The sequence below is a fragment of the Gigantopelta aegis genome, chromosome 4 (assembly GCF_016097555.1).
Source record: "Gigantopelta aegis isolate Gae_Host chromosome 4, Gae_host_genome, whole genome shotgun sequence".
NCBI lineage: Eukaryota > Metazoa > Mollusca > Gastropoda > Neomphalida > Peltospiridae > Gigantopelta > Gigantopelta aegis.
Genome location: NC_054702.1, coordinates 11,263,561 through 11,289,835, shown reverse-complemented (window position 1 = coordinate 11,289,835; position 26,275 = coordinate 11,263,561). Strand labels below are relative to the sequence as shown.

Below are 26,275 nucleotides of genomic sequence, written 5' to 3'. Positions count from 1 at the left end.
GCGTACCCTGCAGTACAAACCTGAGATACTTGTGGTAGGCAGGGTGGATGGGCACATGGAGGTAAGCATCCTTGATGTCCAGAGAGGCTAGCCAGTCGTTTGGCTGGATGACGGTTCTCACATCCTGGACCATGAACATCTTGAACTACAGAGGTGGTTCTAGATGATGCAGATTGAAGTATGCCAGGTTGTGAATCATGCAGAGGTCTCCGGAATCTTTCTTTGGGACAAGAAAGATTTTTGAATAAAACCCTGGAGTGATATGCTGCAATGGTATCTTCTGGACCGCTCCTTTCTCTAACAGTTTGTCTACTGTCTCTTGTAGAACCTGCACGTAAGATATGGAGTAGCAGTCTTCCCTTGGTGACTGGAGTAGCACTTTAATGATCGAAAGTCAGTGCATGGAGTAATTAACCCAAGAAGGTTCCCTGTATTAGTTAGATGGTATCTGTATTGTTGATAGTTTTAGAGAATTAGTATAGCCATTATTTCGCCACAAGTCCATAAAGGACAGGACTGCCAAAGATGGGACCCAGCTGCCAAAAACCGAAACAGGGGATATAAGCTGGAAGTCCTTTCTGTATAGGGACTTGGGTGGCAAGCACGTACAGAGAGGCGTTGGAAACGCTGTCAGCTGGGTGAACTTTATTAATCCAGTGGACATAGGTAACTATATTTTACTGCTCTGTAGTAACTTAAAGGTATTTTGTTGTGGCATTCAAGTATTACAACTGTGTTTTGCTTAGTGTGGTAATCTAAGTCAGACCGACGAAAGTAAACTGTAGGCGTTGCTTACCCAAAATATATATAGTGAGGTTTGTATCTGACATTTTTCAAGAATTGTAACGAAAAAGCAAATAAATAAGTTTGTACAATTCCGGTAAACAAGAAGCCACCATTTTAAAAATAGCACACCGGCACACATGGAAAATTAAAAAATTTCACATAACACTTTAAAGAAAGTGATTACAACTGAAATAATTGTACAATGATAAAGTAACAACATTGTAGAATGTCACAATAAACCAAGTAAAATAAATAGATGGCTCAGATTACGACAGAGAGAAAATAAGAACGTCCGAATCATAAGATGCGAAGGAAAAAGAAGGAAGTTACAGTCATGTGACCGGAACAGGAAGGGATGCGCTTTAGCATGGGTACTCTGGTGACACATTTATATTGGCAGAGATAGTTTATGTATGTAATGTTAACAATATAAAACCGCCAAGAAATTAGCCGGAAAAGGATCTACTGTTATGTGCAGTATAGACCGTGAAAAGTAGGTCATAGTGACCTAGTAATAGTATATGACACACCACCATCACAAGTTGTTCTTACACGTGAGGTATGATGATCCTGTATGTATCTGTATGCAAAATATAGTCTGGACAAGGATTTACTGTTATATGCAGTAGACTGTGAATAGTAGGTCACAGTGACCTAGTAATAGTATGTGACACACCGCCATCCCATACCATAATACAACCCATCATAGATGGGTGTATAAAAAGCCTAGGGTCCACCAACCAGGAGACTTAAAACTGGCCCAAAATACTTACTGTAGATACAATTTACCAAATAAGTAGACTTTAAAACACTGTTTGACATAAAAAATATATACATTTATAATTACAAACTTTTCTGCTTTTATACAATTTCCTCAATTCTGATTTGATGACATCGAAGAAAAACTGAATGTTATCCTTCGATAAACCTCAGAAAATTATGTCATTATGCCAGCTGGGACGTCATTACGCAAAAACAGGTCATGGAAAGGACGCTAGAAAGTAGAAACTGATTTATGTGTATTTTAACTAAATATGGTGTGTTCAGGTGGTTGTGCATAAATTTTCCAAGAAGGTGGGGGATAAACTGTGGCTAGCGAAGTTTATGTGGGGTCAAGACATGCTTCCCTGGAAAAAGTATTGAAAAAAACAGAGAAAAATTTGCTAGATCAAGAGGATTCGACTGCCATAACCCATCCTTTGCACAAGGTCCTGTCTTTGTAATTACATGTATATAAAATATTTTTGTCATTTTTAAAATGAATTTGTCAATGTACAACTGTCAAAAACTGCATAAAATTGCGTAGCGTAGTGAAAGATTTTAAACTAAACACCTCCGAAAATGATATCATTAATTCAAATGGGACATCATTACGTAAAGCTGGTCATGGGAAGAACATTAGAAACTAATTTATGAATTATGTGTAGCTTTAACTAAATAAGTTGTGCTGTTTGTAATTATAAGAATTGTTCGTAATTTTTTGTGAATTTATCGATGTATACCATGCAGTCACAAATTTAGTATAAAATCGCTTCACTACCCTATGCGATATTATACAATTTGTGACTGTTATACATAGATAAATTTGCAAAAAATTATGAAGAATTCTTATATAACAATTACACAATTGTTTGTTACATTGTACAATTTGGCAATTTTAGCAAATATCAATCTATATTTTGTTTGTAACATTGATACATTGCAGTATTTAATTTTTTTCCAAATCATGTAAAGGGTACTTTTCTTTCTCAGTGATTTCCAAAATTTGCAATTATATATATATATCTTTTTCTTTTCTTTATTATGGTCTTCCAATACTGCATCATGCAACACACTTTGTATTCAGAATACAAAATTATAATCCATGCAAGTATTTCCTAAACACTGCAATACATTTTTACAAAGTTAATTATTATTGGCATGACACCCCTCTACGAAATAGGGTTTTGCAAAAGAAAATATAAATGAAGGCTAATAACCAAATCAAAAACAGGATGTCAGTTTTTATGAGCAATGTCAACTAAATCTATCAACTACCAAAATATAAAAATATATAACTACATGTATAGTATGTGCATGTGTATGTGTATATATAGACACACACATACACACACACTGTATTTATATATACATACTAAGCAAATATCCTCTTTAAAAGCTTCCAAAAGCATCTCTTCCCAGCGCTCTTTCAGTTCAGTTTCTTGCAACTCTAAGTTTATCATGTTGTTCCAAACCTAAAGAAAATGAAAAAATATATGAATACAAAGGTTTTGAGAGAATTCCTGTTTAGCAAGGATCCTGTCTTAAAGGAGAGGACAATTAAGGCATTTGGCCTGGTATGCATATACAACGATATATAATGCACATTATTGCTTAATATCAACACGTATAATCGTATAGTTAATTAATAAAACGGTTAAATGTGACGGCTATTATATGTAACAGGCGCAACCATTTTGTACATGTACCATCTCAGTAAGTACGCCCTCTAGCGAGCTGGTGGTTACGTAATGCTTAACGCGAAACGTCAGGAATGAGCCTTAGAACTAGAGAAACACAATCTACCTGGTTTTTGCGGGATGATAAATAGTCATACATTGCAATGTTCTGTAATAATACACATCCCAGTAAGCCAGCAATAAGTATATCCAGCACTATATATATTATTTTTCAATACAAAATAAAATACCATTGTCAAAGTGGTTACACAACAAGTCGAAACAATTAACAATGTTTTGCCCATGCATTAACCTATGTACTGAAATGATACACGGAGTGTTTTCTTAGTTAATTGGTCTATGCTGTTAGTTGCTTCTACCTGTGATTCCTGATTGGCAGGTGTGTATTTGATTGGTAACCAGACGAGCCAATTAATTGACGCTGTCTAGACACAAAAATACATACCGGTATTGTGGAATATTACCTGTTGCCCCTAAAATTGTAATGGACATGGTTTATTACTGTAAATAGTTCTGTAAAACTATTGATTAAGTAGACTTTTCCATCTAAAACCACAGAACTGACCAATTATGTAGTCCCAAAGAAAAGAAAATTATCACTTGGGTATCGTGGGTTGTCGTTTTTGCTCCAACGTAGCATATCAATAGGCCTAATAGTGATAATTTTTCCTTTGGATTATTTAACCAAGAAAAATACTATAACCCCATTTTGTTCCGTTAATGCAACTTGAAATATATTTAGTTAAATAGTTTATTATACTACATCATTTATGCTGTTTTACAAGTCAGGTTGATCAAAGAGAAGCGCCTTGTCGAAAATTACTGCTTTTGTTTACACTGTACATACAGGAGATGGTCAGGAGCTGACTTCACTTCGCCCCAAGTTATCCCACCGGACGTCACAAAAACAAAACAAAATGGCTGCCCCCAGTTAGCAGGAATAATCATGGTTTTTTATTAACTCTAATATTACGCGTTTTTCATTTGTTAGAGTATCAGTATGTGTTGGTGGTCCGGTTATGCATCTTTCCAACACATAAGGCTCTTGTTTGAGTTGACCCTGCCTTTAAGGCCGGCCACGTGCCCGGGTTCTACTGTATATATATGTAGTCAAATTTTAAACTTCACAACCGTTTCATCTTGGCTAATTAGCAAATATGACAGAAGAACATGTTAAATAAGGTATTTTTTTATTGTACGACGTCTAAAGAAAGAATAGGAATAAATGTTCATTCAAAACTCTGTTCGATGCGCCCACAGCATTCCTCAAAAGTCAAAATGGTAATTCACAAATCGCAGTGTGAATCTTGATTCATCGCTAAACATGACTCTATTCTATTCCCTCTGAGTCCATCGCAATTGGCGTAGATTTTCTTATTTCTATCACTGACATGCAAAACCACTTTTGCCTCAATGCCTCAGTGCACGTGCTATGGATCAGGACATGTGGGCTGTGATGGGCTTTAAATGGAGTGTAGACATTGCCATTACAATATTTATTCCTGAAAAATACCTGCTTTCATTGACTTTATTCAAATTTTAGATTGTGAAGTTTTTTAGATTGTGAAGTTTTTAATTTGACTTAGTAATTAGCCGTTACATGGGTAAATCTACAACTTAGAAAACAAAATGTCAGGGGGAGTAAATAACAGATAATAACCTGAAAAATCTAAATCTCAAGTACTTGGGCTCAATCTGAATTAAGACTTGTAAAAATACAGCATTAATGATGTCACTTTTTCAACATCAAAGTATAGACAACATCAAAATGAAATTTCAACATTATTACCTTATTCTAAGTTACTTCCCGACCAATTTCAATTAAATAATTTGATTTGGCATCGGTACTTTTTTAATTTTCTGTATACCCAGTATTTTAAGTTATATATTCCGAATTTTCTTCTCTTTTTTTGTGAATTTTATTTACTTAAAAAAATAAATCTATAGATCCCATACATGAATGTAATACTAATTAAATGGGTTTCATGGGTGACAGATATGACATTTAGTGAACTACAACATTTTTTACACCCTTTATTTCAAATTCCTGTAACATTTCGCACCTCACACCACTTTATTCAGATTCTTGTACATGTATAATTAGCCTTGGCTAATTTTTTTATCGATTCCTGCACTTTTGAGTATAAGTGTCAAACTTGGCACACATGTCACTTGACCTATTCTGAACAATTCTGGAAATGGATCCAGGTCAGCAGCCACCTCTGAAGATCGTGGCAGCCAATCTCAAATTCTAACCCTAATATTTACAATAAAAATTAATACATCTCTGTTATAGTGTGTTATATTTGAATATCCCCTACTTATTTTGAACATTATATGTTGTGATAATGTTCACATATTCAATTCTGGGAATTGGGGAAGAATTAAAACAATTTGTATGTTTAATGGTAAGCCTTCTGCCTGGATTTTGCCCATGTTCTTTTGTAATATTGTGCATTGACTTTTTTGGACATGGGTGTATAGCGGAAGAGACAGCTGGAGTGAATCTGTTAATGAACCACCTGTTCAGACTGGTACTACAGCCAGATGCGGTCATATAGCAAGAAACTGAGACAGAAATGTTCTTAATTGGAGTGAAAATAAATGCTTATATAATGTATGTTCACAATGGTGTGTGTTGTTAGTGTCAACGAGAACCCGTTCTATTGGCAATCTTTATTTGAAGTTGGGCAATTTAACATGGACTTCAATGGCAGATGACATCTGTGTAGTGAGACCTTACATCAAATTTAAACACGAAAGTAAAAGTTGACATGCTGTTTGCTTTGAAGAATCTAAGAAGATGGCATAAATCTTCTTCATCACATGAAGATTAGTTTCAAACAAGCATACATTTTTTTTATTGTTTTGTATTTTTTATTAGTCGAGATCTTTAGCGATACCAACAGTACTTTCATATGCATTAACAAAAATATAGAGTCCCTATATATATATATATATATATATATATATATATATATATAATATGCAAGTATCACATGCATTTTGTAACTTACATGTTTATACACAACACAAAGACTTTCCTAGAAGTTATACAATATACATAAGAAAGAAACCATAAAGTTAGACCAAACATGAAATTATGCATGGTAAACTAGCTACTCTGTTAACATTACCTCTTTTGTGGACTACAATCAACACAACTATTTCTCTTCCTATTTCTATTTACAAACTAAATACTGAAAATTAAAACATGTTTATTATATCCTATAAAGACATCTTTAACAATAATATATTTTTAGTTATTTATTTTACCATTGTTTGGAAACAAATTTGCCGGTTATCTGCAACACATATTCTTCAGTACAGTAACAGCATAAAAGTTTCATTTATATACCTTTATTATATTGCAAATTGTAAATTTATTTTTACTGCAGTTAGCACCTTTTATTTACTGATGTCATATATGATTTACAAATTATGTCACATCCTATTTGAAACATTATACAAGGCTGCCACAGAGTAAGATTCTTAACGTGAAGTAAATCCATGAAAGGATTTTTGATCATAGTGTTGTTATGACATTAAATTAAAAAAAAGTTTGTAAAACGTAAGAGAAGGTATGTAATAAATACAGAACTTCAAATACATTGTTTTCGCTTCCTATTTATTGCACTTGTTTATTGTGCAAAAGAACATACCACTCGTCCTCTATGCAGTCTTGTGGTATATATTCTTGCGCGAAATAAACTTGTGTAATAAATAGGAAGCAAAAACAATGTATGTGAAGTTCTGTATTTTACAGGAGCTTTATAAGTACTCTTTGATGAACTTATAACCTTGACCCATTAAAATTCTATAACAAGCAGACTACGCTGTTTACAGGTAGGTATTTTGATGAACTTATAACCTTGACCCATTAAAATTCTATAACAAGCAGACTACGCTGTTTACAGGTAGGTATTTTTTATTTTTCATAATTCTGGACAAACTATTAATTTTAATTTTTAAAAGATGAAAGAAATAAAAAGTACCTTTTGTCAAATCTATCATTTCAAAAAATTATGTTTTATTTATTGTGTATGAAGCCAAAACAAGAGTCCGAAAAGTGACTATCGTCGACCTTAAATGATCCATCACACATCAAGCTAGCGTTTTACCATTATGATATATTCTATTTTTAAATGTGAAGAAAAGAAAAACTTCTTACCTTTAGTGCACTCTCCAACGAATGTTGAGAAGAATTAGATACAAACTGATGATTTTGCCTAAGCCATAGTTGCACATTTTCGATCACATCTTGAAGGAAAGTATGTGCTTCATTTTGTGTTGTTGGTTTTGAAACATTTTGGTTTTGGACAATGTAATGATGGACAGCTGCCAAGCCATCAACAACAGTCAAACAAACAGATACAATAGGCAGAATTAACTGATCCATTTTGACTTGACCAATATTATTTTCCAAAAGGTCCTTTGTAATGGTCTTTGATATTTCAAATTCCTGCTTAATAACTTGACATTTTCCCCTGAAAAACAAACACAAACCCCACAAGTAGTACAGAATGTAGCTGTGGTCAATGCCTGCATGTGACTTGTACAAGCCAACTCCAACCCACTTCTTTGTTACTCATTTTAATATTTGGAAATGCTTTCTATCAATGTTTTTGTAATAATACTAAACTCCATAAAAAATGTTTTGCATATATAGAGCACTAATGCATGAAACTGAAAACAAACTATATTTCAACAACAAAATGTTGAAAAGGTTCTACACCACCATTAATTACTCCATGCAGTTCAATACAATTTCTGTCAGAATATATTCTGTGAAAAATACAACACTACTGAGAGGTCATGTGACTACTCATTTTGCTCTCAACTGACAAGTTCCATGTAAAACAAACATCAACATAGCTACAAGTCGACCACAAAACGTTTTAATTAGCAAACCTCATACCAGCCTTGTGTTGCTGTTATACAAGTAACACTATACCACTTGCCCAGTTGTTATCAGATAGTACTATATTATAACAAATAACTTCAAACCAGTAGTTTATTTAAATACTACAGAGGTCAATCTAACGTGTAATCATCAAAGAATGATTTCAAAAAGTATATCAGAATTTTATAGTATTTTGTTATGAGAAACTATTACCTATGCTGCTACAACAATTATCGACATGACAAATGGTGGTGTGCATGCCAAAATACAGTTAAATATGTCTTAACCCATAAAGTACCATGAATGTGTATATATACAAAGGTCCTGTGTTATGCATTATGATATTATGCCATTTTGTCATCATAGCATCCATTTTGGTTGCAAACATTTAATGTTTTGCATGTCCCAATATAATCACGGAAAAGAGTTCATGTGCACCAAATAAATGCATACAGAACTGCATTTACTTGAACTCTGGTTACAAAAATTTCACAAAGTGTAACAATTCTCTTACAATAGTCCAGAGGTGCTCTGTCAAGTACAGATGCTGTTCATGCTTTATGTACACAGCTTGCCTTAATTACTCACATTTTGGGTCATGTGCTTCTGTTTGATATAATTTTTCTTATCACTGGAAGGCAAAATAATTATGTGGATGTTCACCTTTGTTCGTATTAGATCATTGTGAGGTTTTGTCTTTTGAGCATTTGTCTGTGCACCGATACTATCAGGCCTAAATTGAATTTATCCTGTTTATAATATATATCAACACTCAATATCAATACACAGCCATGATAATTTTAATAAATGAATTTCTTTTGTACCCTACAACAGTATTTCGATTATTGAAAACAGCCATGGTGGAGCAGATTTTTCATTCTTAGAAAATTGTGATTTGGCATGAGAAATAGACTTCATCAAATACTGGGACACTTCAACAGAATTTAAAGTACATGATATGACTCACACTGAAGTTTGTGGTAATAGTTCCTTTTGATATCTTTTCTTGAACTGTTCAGCATTATCCAATAGCAGGCTAGTCAACAACTGAGAAAGAAACAACAATAATAAATTATATATAATAATATATTTTTAAAACCCCACACAAACACAAAATACAATCAGTCGGACTGAATTTAAATCAGATCTTGGAAACCACTAGACTGTGCTATATTATAATCTCAGAAAATTAATGGCATGTCTTTCATTCATTGTGTGTGTGTGTGTGTGTCTGTCTGTCTGTCTGTCTGTGTGTGTCTGTCTGTCTGTCTGTGTGTGTGTCTGTCTGTCTGTGTGTCTGTCTGTCTGTCTGTCTGTGTGTGTGTGTGTGTGTCTGTCTGTCTGTGTGTGTGTGTCTGTCTGTCTGTGTGTATGTGTCTGTCTGTCTGTCTGTGTATCTGTCTGTGTATCTGTCTGTCTGTCTGTGTGTGTGTGTGTGCGTATTATGAGTAGAATATGATTTCAAATAATCAAAATATCTTGTTAAAAATATAGTGTGATGCACCTATGACATCATGACACAATTATGGCGTCATATTGTGTCATCAAGACTCAAAATAGCTCATATATCTAAGATAAAAACAGAGTTTCCAGCAGTTACACATACATTTATCCACTGACTTTCTAATAATGCTTAATTCATTAATGATGTAATATCACAAATGATAGGCAGGATGATAACATGTATTGTCAGGTTCAAACATATTGTCTCGGAGGAAAGCAAATGTCTAAAATAATGCCACTAATTTAAACAAAATGTCCTAATGTGACATCCAGTATAATATCAGATAATTTATGCTGAATTTATTCAAATCTTAATCAAACCACAAATGGGTCCAAGTCATCTAGTTATTTCATACTTATTTTGGCAAATGACACATTTGGCTTTGCTATCAACACATGCACTTTATAAACTTCAGATTGGCTCTTATAAGGAGATTCTTTGGATTAGGTTCATATGTTTCCCGTCTGAACAGCTATGCCAAGATTTCTGGCTTCAGGTCATCCTACTTTCCCATCCAGATCTGAACCCGACAATGCTGGTATACATGATACATGTGATAAGTGGCTGAATTTGATGTTAGCGGAAGGTTTCTACTTCAACAAAGTACCTATCAACATTAAGTGGGGCACCTTTCCCCAATTACAAATAATCTTGAGGTGAAACACATCCACACAGTTATAACAATGAGAAGATGGTAAATATGTTTTCACCAAATCAGATACCTAGCTGTCACATTTAACTAACATATAAAGATCATGTTTGACCTGTCCCAAAATATTCCCTTTTGTTAATTTTTATGGTAAATTGGTACAGCAGTAAGGAGGGAATTTTGACATGGCATCCCCCTTTGAATGTCTGTCATATATTGCACCTTTAGTTGATGGCCCTGTATATTTACTAAAACCTTAGTGAGCCACATTTGGTTTGGGTGCCATCATCTCAAGCGAACTAAAAAGAGATATTTGATAGAAGAAATGTGTTGGAATCTTTTCAATTCCACTTTGAACCTTACGCTGAATTTTTATACAAAACTGTTAATTTACTTACCTGTGATATTTGTATTTTTACATGGCTACTTGCTTTGTTTTAATTTAACTTTACATGTTTATATTGGTATGGCCATTGTTAATGTACATACTTTTGTTTGACACACCGTAGCCAATGTGTAGTTAAACCATCAGTCATACATTCATCAACACTTAATTTGGACTACTTGGGATGCTACAGATTGAAAATGACAATAACCTTGAAACTAAGATATTTGACAAAAGGGATGTGTTCAGCGTTCCAATAGTCAGTTTACTCTTTGTGCTAAGCAATATTCATTCTTACGTTTTTGGTGTCTGCTTCTGAAATACCTTAGGGAATGCTTATTGTTTCCCAGTTTCAAAGAACGCCATACACGTTTTGCACAAAAGTTATTTACCGGTAATCAAGGTTATGACATTCAAAGACCTATTAATGTTTTCCAAAAGTTGTATGATAGACATGGTGACCCATCACTAACTAAAATGATGTCTGATGCAATAGCTACACTATTTTGATTTTGTACAAACCTTGTTTATTTTGTTTTGGTAAACATATTGTACATATTTTTCATCATTAAGATAAAACCAATAGATGCGACAACTGAAGTATGTGCTTATGTTGGGTATCACAGTTGTAGGAGGATATGCTCTTTTGTGAACACCTGATACTATCACTGTTTTAACAGTAAATGAATAGCACATACTGCCAGAGCTGTATGTAAATGTATCCAGAGATTTCAGTCTTGAGAGGGGCAATCTTCCTGCAAGACAGGCCAGGGAGGATATATTGTTCTAGGGAGTGGCAGTCAACCTCTAAACAAAGCACCCGCCAGTGATTTGTGGTGGAAAACGGCATACAAAAGTTAATGCAGACCAAGGCACTAACTCCCTGTTAGTAAAAACTGGAGTTGGTATTTCACTGAAATTACACACGTCAAAGCCAGTAACAGATTCTGAAACATTTTGGTAGATGCTAGAAAACTAGATGACCTGGAACCAGTTGTGTGATTATGATGATTTGAATTGCTTTGTTGATCAAATGGAACATAAATTGTCTGATGGTATTATTTTAAATAGCTTCGAAGTTTGTATTGGCAGCCATATTTAATTTATGCTAATTAGCACCTTTCCCGCTGTCAGATTTGAATTAGATTTTGGATATAATGTTCAATGGGGTCATCTAAACAATATATATATATAAAAAGCCTTCTGTTGCAATTTGTTCCAGGTTCAGTCATATTTTTACTGGACTATATGTGCAGTCGTCAGTATTAATTTATTTTTAAATCTCAAATAAATGACTACCTTTATGACATACAAATGTGTTTTAACTTTAGCTGCATTCAATTTACTGTATACTAGTTGCTACAGCCCTCTATGTTAACTTTTCTGTCCAGGAGCCAGATGGCACCTACTTCTATATTTTTAGGCTCCAAATAGCAAAATTAGGAGCTATGTTTATATACGGTACCAATATAGTGGATGTGTATCTGTCTGTGTGTGCGTGTCTATGTAAGGGTGTGTAAACGGTTTACACATTGGTACAAATATTAAAGAAGTTTAAAAAGCATGAAGTGTATCAGAGAAAATGTTTTGCTATTTATATATGTACTGGGTGACTAGTATCTGTAATTGTCTTATGAGTATTAAATCAGAAAGAAAATTCTATTAACCTGATTAAAAGTACTTTACTAAAATGCAATGCTGGAGAGTGGCTATCTTCCTATTTACGAAACGCAAAACAGTATTTAAATTAATTCATTCATTTATGCTATTATAAATATGTGATAAGCAGAAATAGAAGTTTAAACATTATTTTCCTCTGCTTTTTTAATTCATGGATTAATTACACATTTTATTTGTAAAAAGTCATATTTAAAAAAAAAAGTACTAAGTATTTTCCATCAAAAAAGGGGGAAAATGCCTCATACTCGCAAGTAATTAATACATTCACTGAATCAGTAATCTTTGTATATATTTGGGATTCGACGATAGTTAACTGGTTTTCTACTTTAAGTCGACGATGTATTTGCATGCTGCATATAAAAAAGATTGATAGAGATCCCAGTCTATGTTAATCACATGATCGACTTTTCATTTTGTTTTGTTTAAGTTGTTGATATCATTGTAATGTTTTGTTACAAACTTTTACTTTCCTTTTAAATAAAGTGTTTCATAAGGTGTACCAAAAAATGTTTTATAACTATTTATATATTTTACTTTATTATATACTTGTTAAAATTTGACTTCGATCATTTGGTGAAAATGTGCTGGCGAAAATGGGGTTGCGGTCGGTTTTCATGGTGATCATATTATTGATGATGTAATGATTTTTATACGCAAAATTGAAGGCGAATTGGATTTCGCCTATGCATTTAACAAGGCGAAGTTTAGTGGTATACAGCCAGAATCACCAGAATTTCCCTCTAGCATCACTATTGCTGGTCTGTTTGTATTAACTCTGGTTCGGTCACCGGGGGAGGGGGGGCAACCATATAAAATGTTATAGTCGCCAATCAAAAAATATATGTGACCAACTGAGTCGCAATGTAGAGGGCTATGCTAATGAATGTCTGACATAGACAGGGAACCACTGGACTGTAAATACTTAAAGTGATATGTAAATTATAAAATGGAGCTTCATGCATGGTATATGAATGGTATCTGTAAAATGTATTACAAGCATAGGGGTGCAGGTTATTAAATATGTGTTACATAGTCTGCAAATACAGTATATAAATTGTGTTAAATGTTTGCATTCAAGGATGGTGGGGCACTTTTATTAGATTTCATTTTTCCTTATTTTTATAATGCTTGTGGGACATTTATTGAAGCACTTGTATTACTAGTATTGATGCTGATGTCCAATCTAACTGAATTAAATTTAAAGTTCTTCAGACATAATTACCTAAACAAAACAGCAATGGTGCCTTTTAGGTTAGCTTTGGTACCATTCATTTCAGAAATTTTTGATGGCTATATATGATGAGCATTGGCCTTCTATAACACAGAATTTTGAAACCGATTGATGAAGTCAATGAAATTTGGTACATGAACAGCAGTTAAGGCAAAAACTACTGCACCAATATTTTAGACTTCAATAACTTCTAATCTGTAAGATACAAGAAGTTTAATCTAGCTTTAAGCTGGGCATTCCATATAAAAGCAACAGTCCATCATATGCAACATGTATTCAGAACAATGATACTCACATACAAGATTAGCCATATACTGGAGCTATAGTGCAACTATTTCCATCAGTTTTGAAAAAAAGTAGGAAACAAGCAAAGGTCTAGAAGAGTGTACAATCAGTAAATGTTTCTTTGGTTTTTGTTTTTAAAAAGGTGGGACCCCAATCTTGAATAGACTATTTCTTGAAGATTAGTCAATTATTGGTTCAGAAGTGCATGTTCCTACGTACTGGCTACTAATTACATGTATCAAATTTCCATGCATTATAAGCAACTGGTTTCAATAGAATCTATGGCAAGTGACACACAATAAACATTCCTAGGATGTATTAATCAACACATAACGCATGTTAATTTTGTAAACCGACACCACTAAAATATATAATTAGATATTTTTAAATAATGTAATATTAAAAACATGTGAAAACAAATATCTACTTCACAGCAATTCGGAGTGAGTTGTTGTGTCTTCAGTAATTCACAGTGATAGAATAAACATGCTGCAACAATGTATGGTGGAATTCGTCCTGGTGATATTGCACTTTCAAGCTGTCCAAGTGTAACGACTGCCATGATACTCCTTGGTAAAAGGTAATCAACCTCAAATAACATGTGTAGATCGTTGATAACAGTTTGTACAGGACTGTAAAATAAAATTTTAAAAATTAAGATTGTAAATAATAATTTATATTAACGGATCATACACAATGTACATAATTGCAAATAACTGACTTTTCTAAACCCATTGTTCCCCACCCCATTCTCTGTGTGCATCCATATACAAATCTTGAATCCTTCTAAGCCATAATGTGTGTACTATTGACTAAAAGTATTCTAATCAATAATCCATGGTGCATATGTGATGAGTATAGGGGTCTATACTCATCACATATGCACCATGGACTATTGATTAGAATACTTTTTTTTTTAACTAACTACACCCTTAATTGGGTCTGTTTAGTTACATGTATAGTGGCCAAACTACACTGATTTCTCAACAACAAAAATTTGGTAAATTATCAAAATAAAAGTGAATATATTATCAATTTAGAGGTTATAAGATGCAGATATGAATGGTAAAGCAAAAAATGGGGTTTTTTTAGAACACTTCGACCAACCTTCTTTTTAAAAAGAAAATATGCCTATTTTTGACGATAAAGTTGGTGGAAATATTCTTAAAAAAAGCAATAACAGTGCAGCCAATGTAACCAGATTTTTTTCATAAAATTTCACAAATATTTTTGCATTTAATAAGCATGTAAACCTACATTCCAACATTACTTTTTATATAATGTGCACAAACTGTACCCATTTGTAAATAAAGTTACAATAAATAAAAATATATAAAACTTCTGTGGCGTTTTAGTACTGAGATGGTCCTAACACTGAATTACAACATAAATAAATAATATTACATATATTGTGCCTATTGATTGTGCATTACCCCCATCCCACCCCACCAAAACTGTCAGCTGCATTGGTTCCACTTATAAAATTTCTTAACTGATGATGCACGCAAAAAAATCTTTCACATATATATTCCCATGACTTGTGACGTCTTTTAACAAAGTACATGTATGCATACTGAACCAAAAAAGAACAGTAATTATAAATGTTCTCCTGTCATCTTGAGAATCAGAATTTATCCATTTTACTCACCGTGTGTTTGCTAAGTGGAACAAAGGGACAACGTAAACATATATTTGCAAGTACAAGCATGGTTCCATATGTTTTGAAATGAAGGTGTTTTTTTTATCAGTTCATCGACTTTGTAGTCAATAAAAATAAAAAAACTTTTATAATTTATTGAAATTTATTATATTTTTTATATGCCTAGAATACCTAGAAATTTACGTGAACATGCTATCGGCATGTCGACAGAAAAGGTTTTTAGAGATGTTGGGAGCTCGAGATCTAGCCATGCTATTTGGAATCTTTGGACATGGTTTCATCAGACAGGACATACCAATGATTTACAACATCTGGGAGAGTCTAGACAGACGTGTAAGACATCGACCCAACCCGCCTTCAAACGTCAATGAATTTTGACAAGCATTAATTGATGAATGGAACAATATTTCACAGACAGAAATCAATACACTTGTCAGTTCCATGTGGTGGCAATGCAATGCAGTCATCAATTCGTGAGGTGGCCATATTAATGTGATTTCTTTTATGATCCCTACCACATTTTATCAATAATTTTCTTTGTTCTGTTGTAAAATTTGGGCCACATTTCTTTTCCAAACAAATGCACTATAGGACACTCTTTCAACAAATATAAACATATTGGGCCGATTTCTCATGCCTGGGTTATCGGTGGGTGATGAAAACCTACGGGTTACCCTCAAGTTAACCTATGGGTTATTTTCATTGCGTGTTTCACGTGCAGAAGTTTCTGTAACGCTAGGCTACCACCAGGTTACAATTGCACTGCACGATAAACCTGCTATAGGGCTGGTTTTTCAGTTGGTTTTGTTGATTGGAGATGGAACAATTTTGGCACAGAAATAAGGTTTTACGTCAATATCGAAGGGCTATGAGGCATGAACGCCTTTAAAAAAGTATCAGTTAAGTTGACAAATGGCCTTACATCTAATCGATCTTGTAAGTTTTGCAAAACAAATGTATATTTGAGGTACATCCACTTTAAAATGAGTGAAAACGTATATATATATATATATATATATCGTTAAAAAGTGTATGTTTTTCTCTACATGACAGGCTTGTTTCGTGAGAGAGTTGAATTATTGCTCTCACTCATCAGATGTAGATTTAATTACACCGTCAACGGAAAGCTGATGACGTAATGGACTCTGTGACGTCGAGGTTACGTCACTATGCAGGTCTATAATAGGTGATGTGTGGTATGCGCACAGAAGGTATTTGCGTCTGTGTCGACATGCTGATACGAGTTCATTCTTGGAGTTTAGTGTGCTGGTTTCAGGTTTATACATTATGAACAGTTTTTCCTTCAGGCAGAGGTTACATCTTTTGCTCGCTGGAGAGTATGATTTTGCTTTGGATAAAATTTTCCACTTAATGGTGTATGGGGTGAATCTATCCTTCAGTGTCCAAATGTACTGACTTAGCGCTGTTGCGTTCTTCTGTGTTGCGTTTTGAAAACTGCTCGTGTGCGCAGTATATCTCGTCTTAAATGTGTTCTCGGTCAAACCAACGTATGTTTCTTGCTTGTTGTTATCGAGTGTATTAACGGTAGCTTGATATATTACTCCTTTCTGCAAGCATTTGCCCTCAAGTGGACATTCAGCTCTTCGTCTACAGTTGCATTCTCTGGGGGGAACTGCGTCTTTGTCTCTGTGTTGTTGAAGTAGAGTTTTGTTATGCGCTGAAATTATTTTCCCAACATTAGGCATGCAGCTATAGCTAATTTTAACGGTGTTTCGATTTATAATTTTGTGGAGAGGGTTGCTTTTGGGAAAGCACTCATCGAGTAATCTGAGGAACTGGTGACCTACGTTGGTTTTCACGTTGGAGCTATATGGTGGGTTGTACCAGGTGATGTTTCTATTGCGGTTGTTTCTGCGTCTGTTGTTTTCTGCTGTTGGGGTGTATTTGAGGTTATAGTTATATCCGCTCTTGAGTAAGGCTTCCTTATATGGGCGTTTCGCTTCTTCAAAGATGCGCTCATTCGAAGATATATCAGAAAGCCTTTTATTTATTGTTTTTGGTATACTGCGGATGATATTTGGAGGGTGGTTGCTCTTGTTGTGGATGTATAAAGGTGTGTTGTTTGGTTTCATATAGGGTTTGACTGAGCTCTTTTCAAGGTCTAGAGTTACGTCTAAGTAATCTACAGATTTTTTGTTGGCGACTATGGTGATCTTGAGTTTATGGTTTGCAAATATTCTGCAAATATCTTTTTTGATTATCTCTATGGTTCTCGGTGACTCATTGAATGCAGCTAGGCCATCGTCGCGATATAGTCCTATATTGTTTGCCGTATTTGGCTTGTAGTTCTGAAAGAAGAAAGAGCCCGACTATTTCGCAAATTTCTGCTCCATCGTAACTACCCATAGTTACATCAAACCGTGATTGTTTGCCTCTTTGCACCATGCCTTGCTGTTGTTAAATAGCAGTGAATTTCTTGCTTGTAATATTATTTCCATCTCATCGCTAGAAATATCATCGAATTTGGATGCGAACTGTAGGGCTTGTTTCACGAGATTTTCTGTTATGGACGGATAAAAATCGCATATGTCGAAACATATGAAAGAATAGTTGGATTTATTGGATATTGCTTTAAACCACTTAATCACGTCTGACGTGTTCCTCCACTGGTTTGTTCTGGTTGTGTTCAGAATCTTTCTGTTGATTCTCTCCCTAGTTTTTTTTTTGCTTATTATGCCAATTTCCGGTTTAGATGGGTTTATTAGTCTACAGGTGGGTTTATTGGAGAAGTTTGGTTTGTGGTCTTTTAACGTAATAAATGCTTCACTTTTTGCTGTTGTATCTATGCGGTCTGCTAGATTTAGTTTTTCTGCAATGTGTTTGTCTTTAGTGGTTATCTCTTGTTCTGAGTTCTGTGGCGCTGTTTTATATGCTTTGGTTGTGTTGCTATCTAGTAGTCTGTTGTAAGTGGTGGTGTCTAGCTTGTAAAAGTTTGTGGTTTTATCGGCAGGTACGAGTAGTTTCTTGTCATGTTTTATAGTGTTTATGTCCTTAGCGAGTTTTCGCTGTAGTTGGTTGCTTGATGTGTTGTTAAATTGTAGATTTTTAGCTAGTCTTACCATTTTTTCTTCGAAGTTCTTGAGTTCTGGTATAGAAGGAGGGGATTTGGTGGTGTTAAATCCGTATGTTTCTTTCTGTTGTGTTGCAACTTCGGGATTGAGGAAGAAGAAACATCTCCATCTTAATCTCCTTAGGAATGACTCGGTCTTTTCTAAGAAGCATTTTCTGTAGTCATCAGGTTTCGCGATCGGTATATTTTTGGTAGAGTATCCAAAGTTTACACATTCCATGGCGGCTTTCAGAGTGCTCAACAATATAAGGAGCTTTGTAATAGTAGTCGTTTTCGAGTTGAAAGACGCTATTTTATAGAGTGCTCAACCGTGTGGGAGCCAGATATATATATATACACAAAACCAAATATATATATATATATATATATATATATATATATATATATATATATATATATATATATATATATATTAAGCAGGGACATTCTGGATCCCATCGACCCCTCCCCTTGATCAGTGCCTGCTGATTACAGTGAAAAATTTTATGAATAAAATCATTCTTTATTTTTTGTAATAAAAACTGCGTAACCAACCTATTAACTATTGTGTTTGCATAGATAAACTTCACCTATTAAAATAATTTTGTTACTTTTTGTGTAGTCAATGTTGCAAACGGGGATGATTAAGAATGTTTTAACATATTTACGTCACTGGTTGACTATTTTGTAGGCAGTATTGATGCTTGAAGGACATTGTCGTCATCGAATGGATTTACTAATTCTATAAATTAACCAGGAATCATCCCTTGAATTGTTTGGCTTGTTTCGTCAATGTCTGCCATAGGCGACCCTCCTCCGGTTCTTTTCTGGGGTTTCTTAAGTTTACAGACATCTTTTTTGGCCTTGCATTTTAGCCGTTTCCATAACTCCTTTGGTTGTCCTAAATCTCTTTTAACCGATGACTGACTATTAAGTGACTGAATATTTAATTATTTCATGCCATAAATTTTACTTACCTATATTAGTTTTCATATCAGATTTTTTACTTTCGATGGTTTTAACGTATGCACAGATAAGTTCCAACAAAAACGTTTTGTCAGATTCACAAAAAATGTCCTTTTTTTCACCCTTGTTTCAGACATTATTGCAAATGTAACGTGTATTGTGCATGCGATCATTTATATACCTTGCAACCGAAGAAGACCTGCAGGTAACCCATGGAAAACCGGTGGTTTTCATAACACGTCTATAACCCAAACATGAGAAAAACCACCGACCCGTGTGTGTAGGCTAAGGTTTTCAGCGTGTTACGTAGCCCAGGGTTAACCCCGGGTTATATTATAACCTGGTGTTACCTAACCCGGGCACGAGAAATAGGCCATTTTGGTTTGTTTTTAACCTTTCCATATAGTCAAACCTGTCTTAAGCGGTAACACAACAGAGTAGATAAAAGTAGCCGTTTAAGAAAGATGGCCACTGATTACAGGTTGCCACATATATAGTCTTTAAAACATTTGTTATTATTTCTTGTTTTACCATCTAAAAATAGAGAAAACTATATGTGGAACATACAGACAGACAGACGAGTGAAGGACAGACAAAATCTATAATCACCTCCAGATGGACTGGTAAGGGACTAATAAAGTTTTGTTATTGAAAAACTATAACATACGTGCTCCAATCTGATGCTTCCACTTGTACTGTCTTTTGGTAGTAAAATAATGAGTAATTTATAAACCAATTCTGTGTGTAAGAAAAACCCTTGGTGTATTTCTTCAAAGTATCCTTTTCATGAACAAGTTCTGAAATGCCCCACCATTTATCACTGCGATGATCAGATGATTTCAACATTTTGAAAGGCTCTGAATCTCCACAAAGGAAATGAAGAAGTGGAATACAATACAACCATGTCGAGTCAGTTTGCATAATCCCCACATGTTCTTCGATTCTTTGCCTTAGAGTTCTGGCTATTAATCTGAAAGTAAATGTGTCATTAATGTATTACTATTTCATAAGAACTTATGGTGTCTACACTGCATATATCTTTGTACCAAAGCCATTCCGAAACAATAAACTTAGGTATTTACAAAAATCAAAGTACAGGGAAATCACATTTCTCTAATAAACTGTCATTGTTCACACATATCTACATGTACTAATCAATTGTTTGTTTTGAACAGTGTTTGATTTTTAAAATTTATGTGCACTGCATTCACACCTTTGTGTAAAGAGACAACTATTGAATATCACTAAGATGCAAATTATTGAGCCTATGTTGATATAACATACAGCTGTATGCCTTCAGTTGAAACAAACATTCTGAAAGTACTGCTAAAGCAATACAAATTTATGTTCCCTACTGGGCCCAACATTTTTTTTTATGGGGATGTAATACTGACTATAACAAATATGACAGGGTAAACAAGTAATATTTAAAGCACACACAAAATGTGGAGCATGCAACCACATGACCACAGTACTGTGGTGGATTTTGACCACTCTAACTGAAAAGGACCTGCGATAGTCTAGGGTTGAGAGCCCCTATTGCAGATAATTTATTACAGAAGTAGCAATCCCAGCAATTGGGTGATGGACAGAACAGTCCAGAATTTTCGAGGGAACACACACATGACCACTCTCTAACATTGCAGACCATCACCACAAGACATGATTACAGATTTACTAGATTATAGGTTTGTAATACTATACATTATTTACACTCTGTCTATCAAAATTAGAGCTACGAAGCAGTTAAAACATCTTATCTGTTCACGGGTTGCAAGTTTGTAATGTCTTTTATTTGTATATCAGTTTTTCCTTGCAGAAGGTATGTATACGTGACAGTCCACAATGGAAGGGTCCTGGGCTAATAATGGAATGTATGTTGCCTTATCTGAACAAGGTACATCTCAGGAATGGTCCGTCAGTCGTTAACCATGACCAGTTGGAACAGATGACTCAGTTCTTGAGATAGCCGACTCATACATTGGAGGGCTCTACTACATCCCTTTTATCCCTGGATTATAGGGTTTTGGTTTCGAGATTGGGTGGTCCGTTCCAATGGGAGCCAAAAACCAGGGGAAGAATGGCCCAGAAGAGTTTATAGTCAATACTTAGGTAAAGGTCCAGGGAATTGTCCTGTGAGGATGGCCACTGGGTGGTTTCCAAGGAGAAGACAGTCCTAAGTGGGGGGGGTGGGGGAGGCCTTGAGTGGCTATGATTCTCACTTCTACCCAGGCCATTGTGACAGTTGAATGAGAATTGGGAAAGACCTCAATTTGGAACTGGTGGTCAGGTACCAATATAGGGAGAGGGCACCCCACCCCACCATTGACGTGGTCCATGTGGACCCCAAGATCTCCCATTTGACTCTTGAATTGTATTAATCTTGGGGCATGGTAGTGGAAATCCACCCCTAGTATGTTATGAGTGTGCTGGATGTCAATCGGAGGTGGATGGAGCATATGGTCATCCGAAAGGGGGTGGCTACCGCTTTGAATTTTGATCACTCCCTTCCGGATACTACCTGGAGGAAGCATTATTTGTTAGTGAAGGAGCCTGCAAAGCCCATGGTGCTGATGGATCAATGCCCGTCAGTGGGCCCATTGGGATATTTCTCGCTCCAGCCAGTGCACCATGTTTGGTATATCAAAGGCCGTAGTATGTGTTATCCTGTCTGTGGGATGGTGCATATAAAAGATCCCTTGCTCCTAATCTAAAACAGTAGCCCACGAAGTGGCAACAATGGGTTTCTTCTCTCAATATCTGTGTGGTTCTTAACCATATGTCCGACACCATATAACCATAAATAAAATGTGTTGAGTATGTTGTTAAATAAAACATTTCCCTCTTCCTTCCTTCATTGATGAACGGAAAGAATTGACTTCAGATTTTTGATTAGTTGGACCATTTCTGGTTATAAAATAAAGTTTAACAAAATTCCAATTAAAACATTTTTGCCAAAAGCTATTTTTATTTTTTAAGAGAAAAATCTTTAATAGATTAAGAAGTCAAAACACTACTTCTGAAGAGAGCAATTTCTCAAGTTTCTTATAAACAGGGTGAATATTTAGAGAATAATTAACAAGCTATTGTACCATGACTTGTTTTTCTCTTTGATGTCACATGTGGTGTAACTGCAATACCAATTTAGAATGTCACTATTGTGAGGGGCGTGGCCTAAAAACTGTGCAGTTAACTTCAGTTACCCACACACTTTCAGTTATACCATAGCTAAAATAACCTGCACTGTTTTGTCTGCACAGGGAAAAATAAAGCTCGAGCTAATAAATAAGAAAAACAAAAGTAAAGAGTAACAAATGGGTATTTTTGGATCAAAACTTGAAACAATGCACACAAAAAATAAAATAATAATAAATAAATAAATAAAAAATTTTTTTACACAGAAACAAACAAGCCTATGTCTATTCTGTAGTCCTATTCGACTATTTTAACTTAAAAGTGCACGTTTGAGTAAATCCCAAGCATTAAAAATGAAAATTTCAATTTCGGAACACAACAGGCAAACAAAAACAGATTTGTAATGTCATGCGTCCATTTTATGCAAGTCGGGAATATCATCTCGAATTTCCTGTCATTTGTTTTAATCGCCCATCTCGTATTTTTGTGTGTAAAATTGTTATATCATCCAAAACAAAAACAAAAGCACATTTTTCCTCATGACATCATATTAGATCTACATTATTTTTAAAAACAAGAACATCATACATAATAATTATTTTTAAAAACAAGAACCGAATATATTTAAAAACAAGAACAGAAAGTATGCGACGTCATATTCAAAACAAAAACAGAAGAGAAACCCGTGACGTCACACTCATCGATGTCATACCAAAATAACCTTACATTCTTAAACATAATTAAAGGAACATTATCATTTATAATAATCAAAATGTTGGATTTTCCTAATGATCATATACATAACATGTCTTTTTGTTCTGATTTTCGGGAATTAAACGTTCAATAATCTCATCTGTCACAGGTTTCAGATAATGTTAGATCATCCACGTAATCATTTTCCAGCTGCGATAATGCGTAATCATCAAGATCTAAAAAATCCATCGAATCCATTTTCAAACCAAATTGCGTCACTGCTTGCGTGCAACTGACGCAAGATCAACTGAAGTAAATGGGTGCGAAAGTGATTACGTCATAAGAAGGGCGTGGTCTCATGACAGCTGTCACAGTGTACAAAACAGTTATATCATGGTTTTGATTCGTTAACGGTATTTAGACGGTGGACACTCGACTCCGTCTCATGCCGCCATCTAAATACAGTTAACACATCAAAACCATGATATAACTATTACTGAGAAATTAATTACAAATTATCTATCCCATGTGAATAAATGTTGTAAACCAGCTAAGCCTTTGGCGAATTAGTTAATTATTCTCTTCACGTTTTGTCATTTTAATTTTTTTTTAAATATAAAATTCCCCTGCTGTCTACAACAAAGCCATCAGCAATTACATCATATAATTTTATGCATATTACATGACATAATGTAAGTGACGCCATGGCATAACGGGGTTCTTTATACAGCCAAAATAATATGACTGTTGTTGCATTAGAAAATAATTATTTTTCTTTGCTACTAAAGTCGCTACTTATGAAAATATACCATTTCACGTTTATGAAACACACAAGTCAAAAATGTTCTAAAAATCCCTGTAGATTGTATGAAAGTGAGATTCTGGCTATAGCAAACAACCAACCAAACACCGTCATTTTTAAGCCAGCTGAAGAAGCAATCTGCACACTGTGCAGATATTGGAACAAATAGTACCCTGTATATTTGAGCCAATATTGGTAATAGATTTTCTATATTTTCCTGGTAGAAAACAAAAATTGGAAATTTTATCCTGTATTTAATTTCAAAAAGAAGAACAAATTTCTTAAGTATCATCACTTTAAGCAGAAAACTTTGAGGCTGGTTTTGAATTCAATTATAGGATACCATGAATGGTACACAGCAGTGTTGTTTGTTATTAGAAATAGTTAATAAAGCTACAGTGTATTATACATCATAAAAAATATATTAATAAATAGCAGGGGAAAACATTAAGTCCTGTAGTTCAGCTTTTGCTTTTTGAAGAAAGTTATAAAGATAAACGTGTTGCGATTTTAACAATAAATCTTGAAAGCCGAGATTAAATATTTCTACTAGTGGATATATTACACATAATTGTTTTCAATAATTATATATATATCATAATAAAAAACCTGGATCACCTACCAGTACCTTATAGGAGAAGCCATGGTGATGTCGTTTTTATCACGTAGTACTGCATGAGCTCTGGTAGGCAAAAAGCCTCTGTTGACATTAGTAGTATTGAACAAGCGAATATTTGTTCGTCAATTAAATCAGTGTAGACTAGTTTTGATGAATGGTATTTCATCATGGTAATTTCAAACATTGTTGTTAGCTGTACAAATCACTGTAGGAAGGATTATGGAATTAGTTTCATCAAATACCACTAGAACTTAGTAGAAGCGAAACGTCAAACAGTAAGCCGACAACAATCAACATTGTCAATCACACAACAGAGATTGTGTCATAATATACAAGGTTTGTTGTATGTTATTCATTCATAATACTATAATACACATCAGTATTTATTGAAATGACAAAATTAAAAAGATAATAATAAAATTAAATTTAAAAAACCACCACCACTAAATTGTGACATTGAAACAAAGATGCCCTGCTGACCATACCCAGTCAATCGACAAACAGTGTTTAATTTCTGTAACTTTTTGTTTGGATTGACAGATCCGTTATAGTGGGTAAAAACAATTCCGAGTATATTCTATATTGTATTATACCATAAAATATATAAGTGGCTGGAGTATTTTTTAATTAAATAACTGGGAGTAATCAAGCTTTTTTCTGTTTCTTTTTTTTTTGTTCATGTATAAAAATATTTCCATTTTATAATATATTATATTGCTAATTAATTATAATGTTTTACTTTTTATTGAAGGAGTGATTCACAGGTGTATTTGTAATGTGTAAGTTGATTTTTTAAATAATAAAAGAAAGGTATAAACATTTCTGGGTGGGATCTCAGATGTATTAAAACATTTGTTTGAGATTTAAAAAAAAATTGGTCGGGGAGGCGGTCAGTCCACCAGATAGTTTTGTGATATAGATTCACAAGTTGGTAATATCCACCATATTTTATTGAAAACATAAATGGTTCTACATGCATTTATCATGAGAGTTTTACATGTAGTTGCTAATTTACCTGAATTTGTTTGAAAAGGGGAGTTAATTTATATAAGTATTATTGTAATCAGTAACAGATGTCAATATTTTTTCACGAATACATGTATGTGTATTCAAATATTTCAATAATATTCAGTATAAAAGTCCTTGACCAACATCATGAGCTTACATGGTACAGTAACTATGGTTACTAATACTAATACTATGTACATAATATAAAACTTTCATACTTCTATCATAGCAAATTAACAATTTTCTTCTTTCTTTTTTTCTAGATATCCATGATCCCGGTTTATGAACAAAAGAGAAACGACAACTCTTGGATGAATTAAGGGCCTTTTAGGGTGAATTAAGGGATGCTAAGGAGAACACTGGCATCAGATTCAGCAATTCGTTTCTACAGTATCTCATATGTGTCTGTGCACAAGGATACCAGAACTTTTTTTCATAGA

The 26,275-nt window shown here is 34.3% G+C and overlaps 1 protein-coding gene across 1 annotated transcript in view; it reads right to left on the bottom strand.

The window, feature by feature from the left end:
• Positions 1 to 145: 145 nt before the first annotated feature.
• Positions 146 to 26,275, bottom strand: part of LOC121372380 — a 119,105-nt gene continuing 92,975 nt past the window's right edge. The window contains exons 12-15 of the mRNA XM_041498684.1: positions 9,116 to 9,195; positions 7,615 to 7,732; positions 2,922 to 3,020; positions 146 to 328 (exon numbers count right to left, since the gene is read on the bottom strand). Of these exons, the coding sequence (XP_041354618.1) occupies positions 146 to 328; positions 2,922 to 3,020; positions 7,615 to 7,732; positions 9,116 to 9,195 (480 nt within the window). The remainder of the gene's footprint in view (positions 329 to 2,921; positions 3,021 to 7,614; positions 7,733 to 9,115; positions 9,196 to 26,275) is intronic.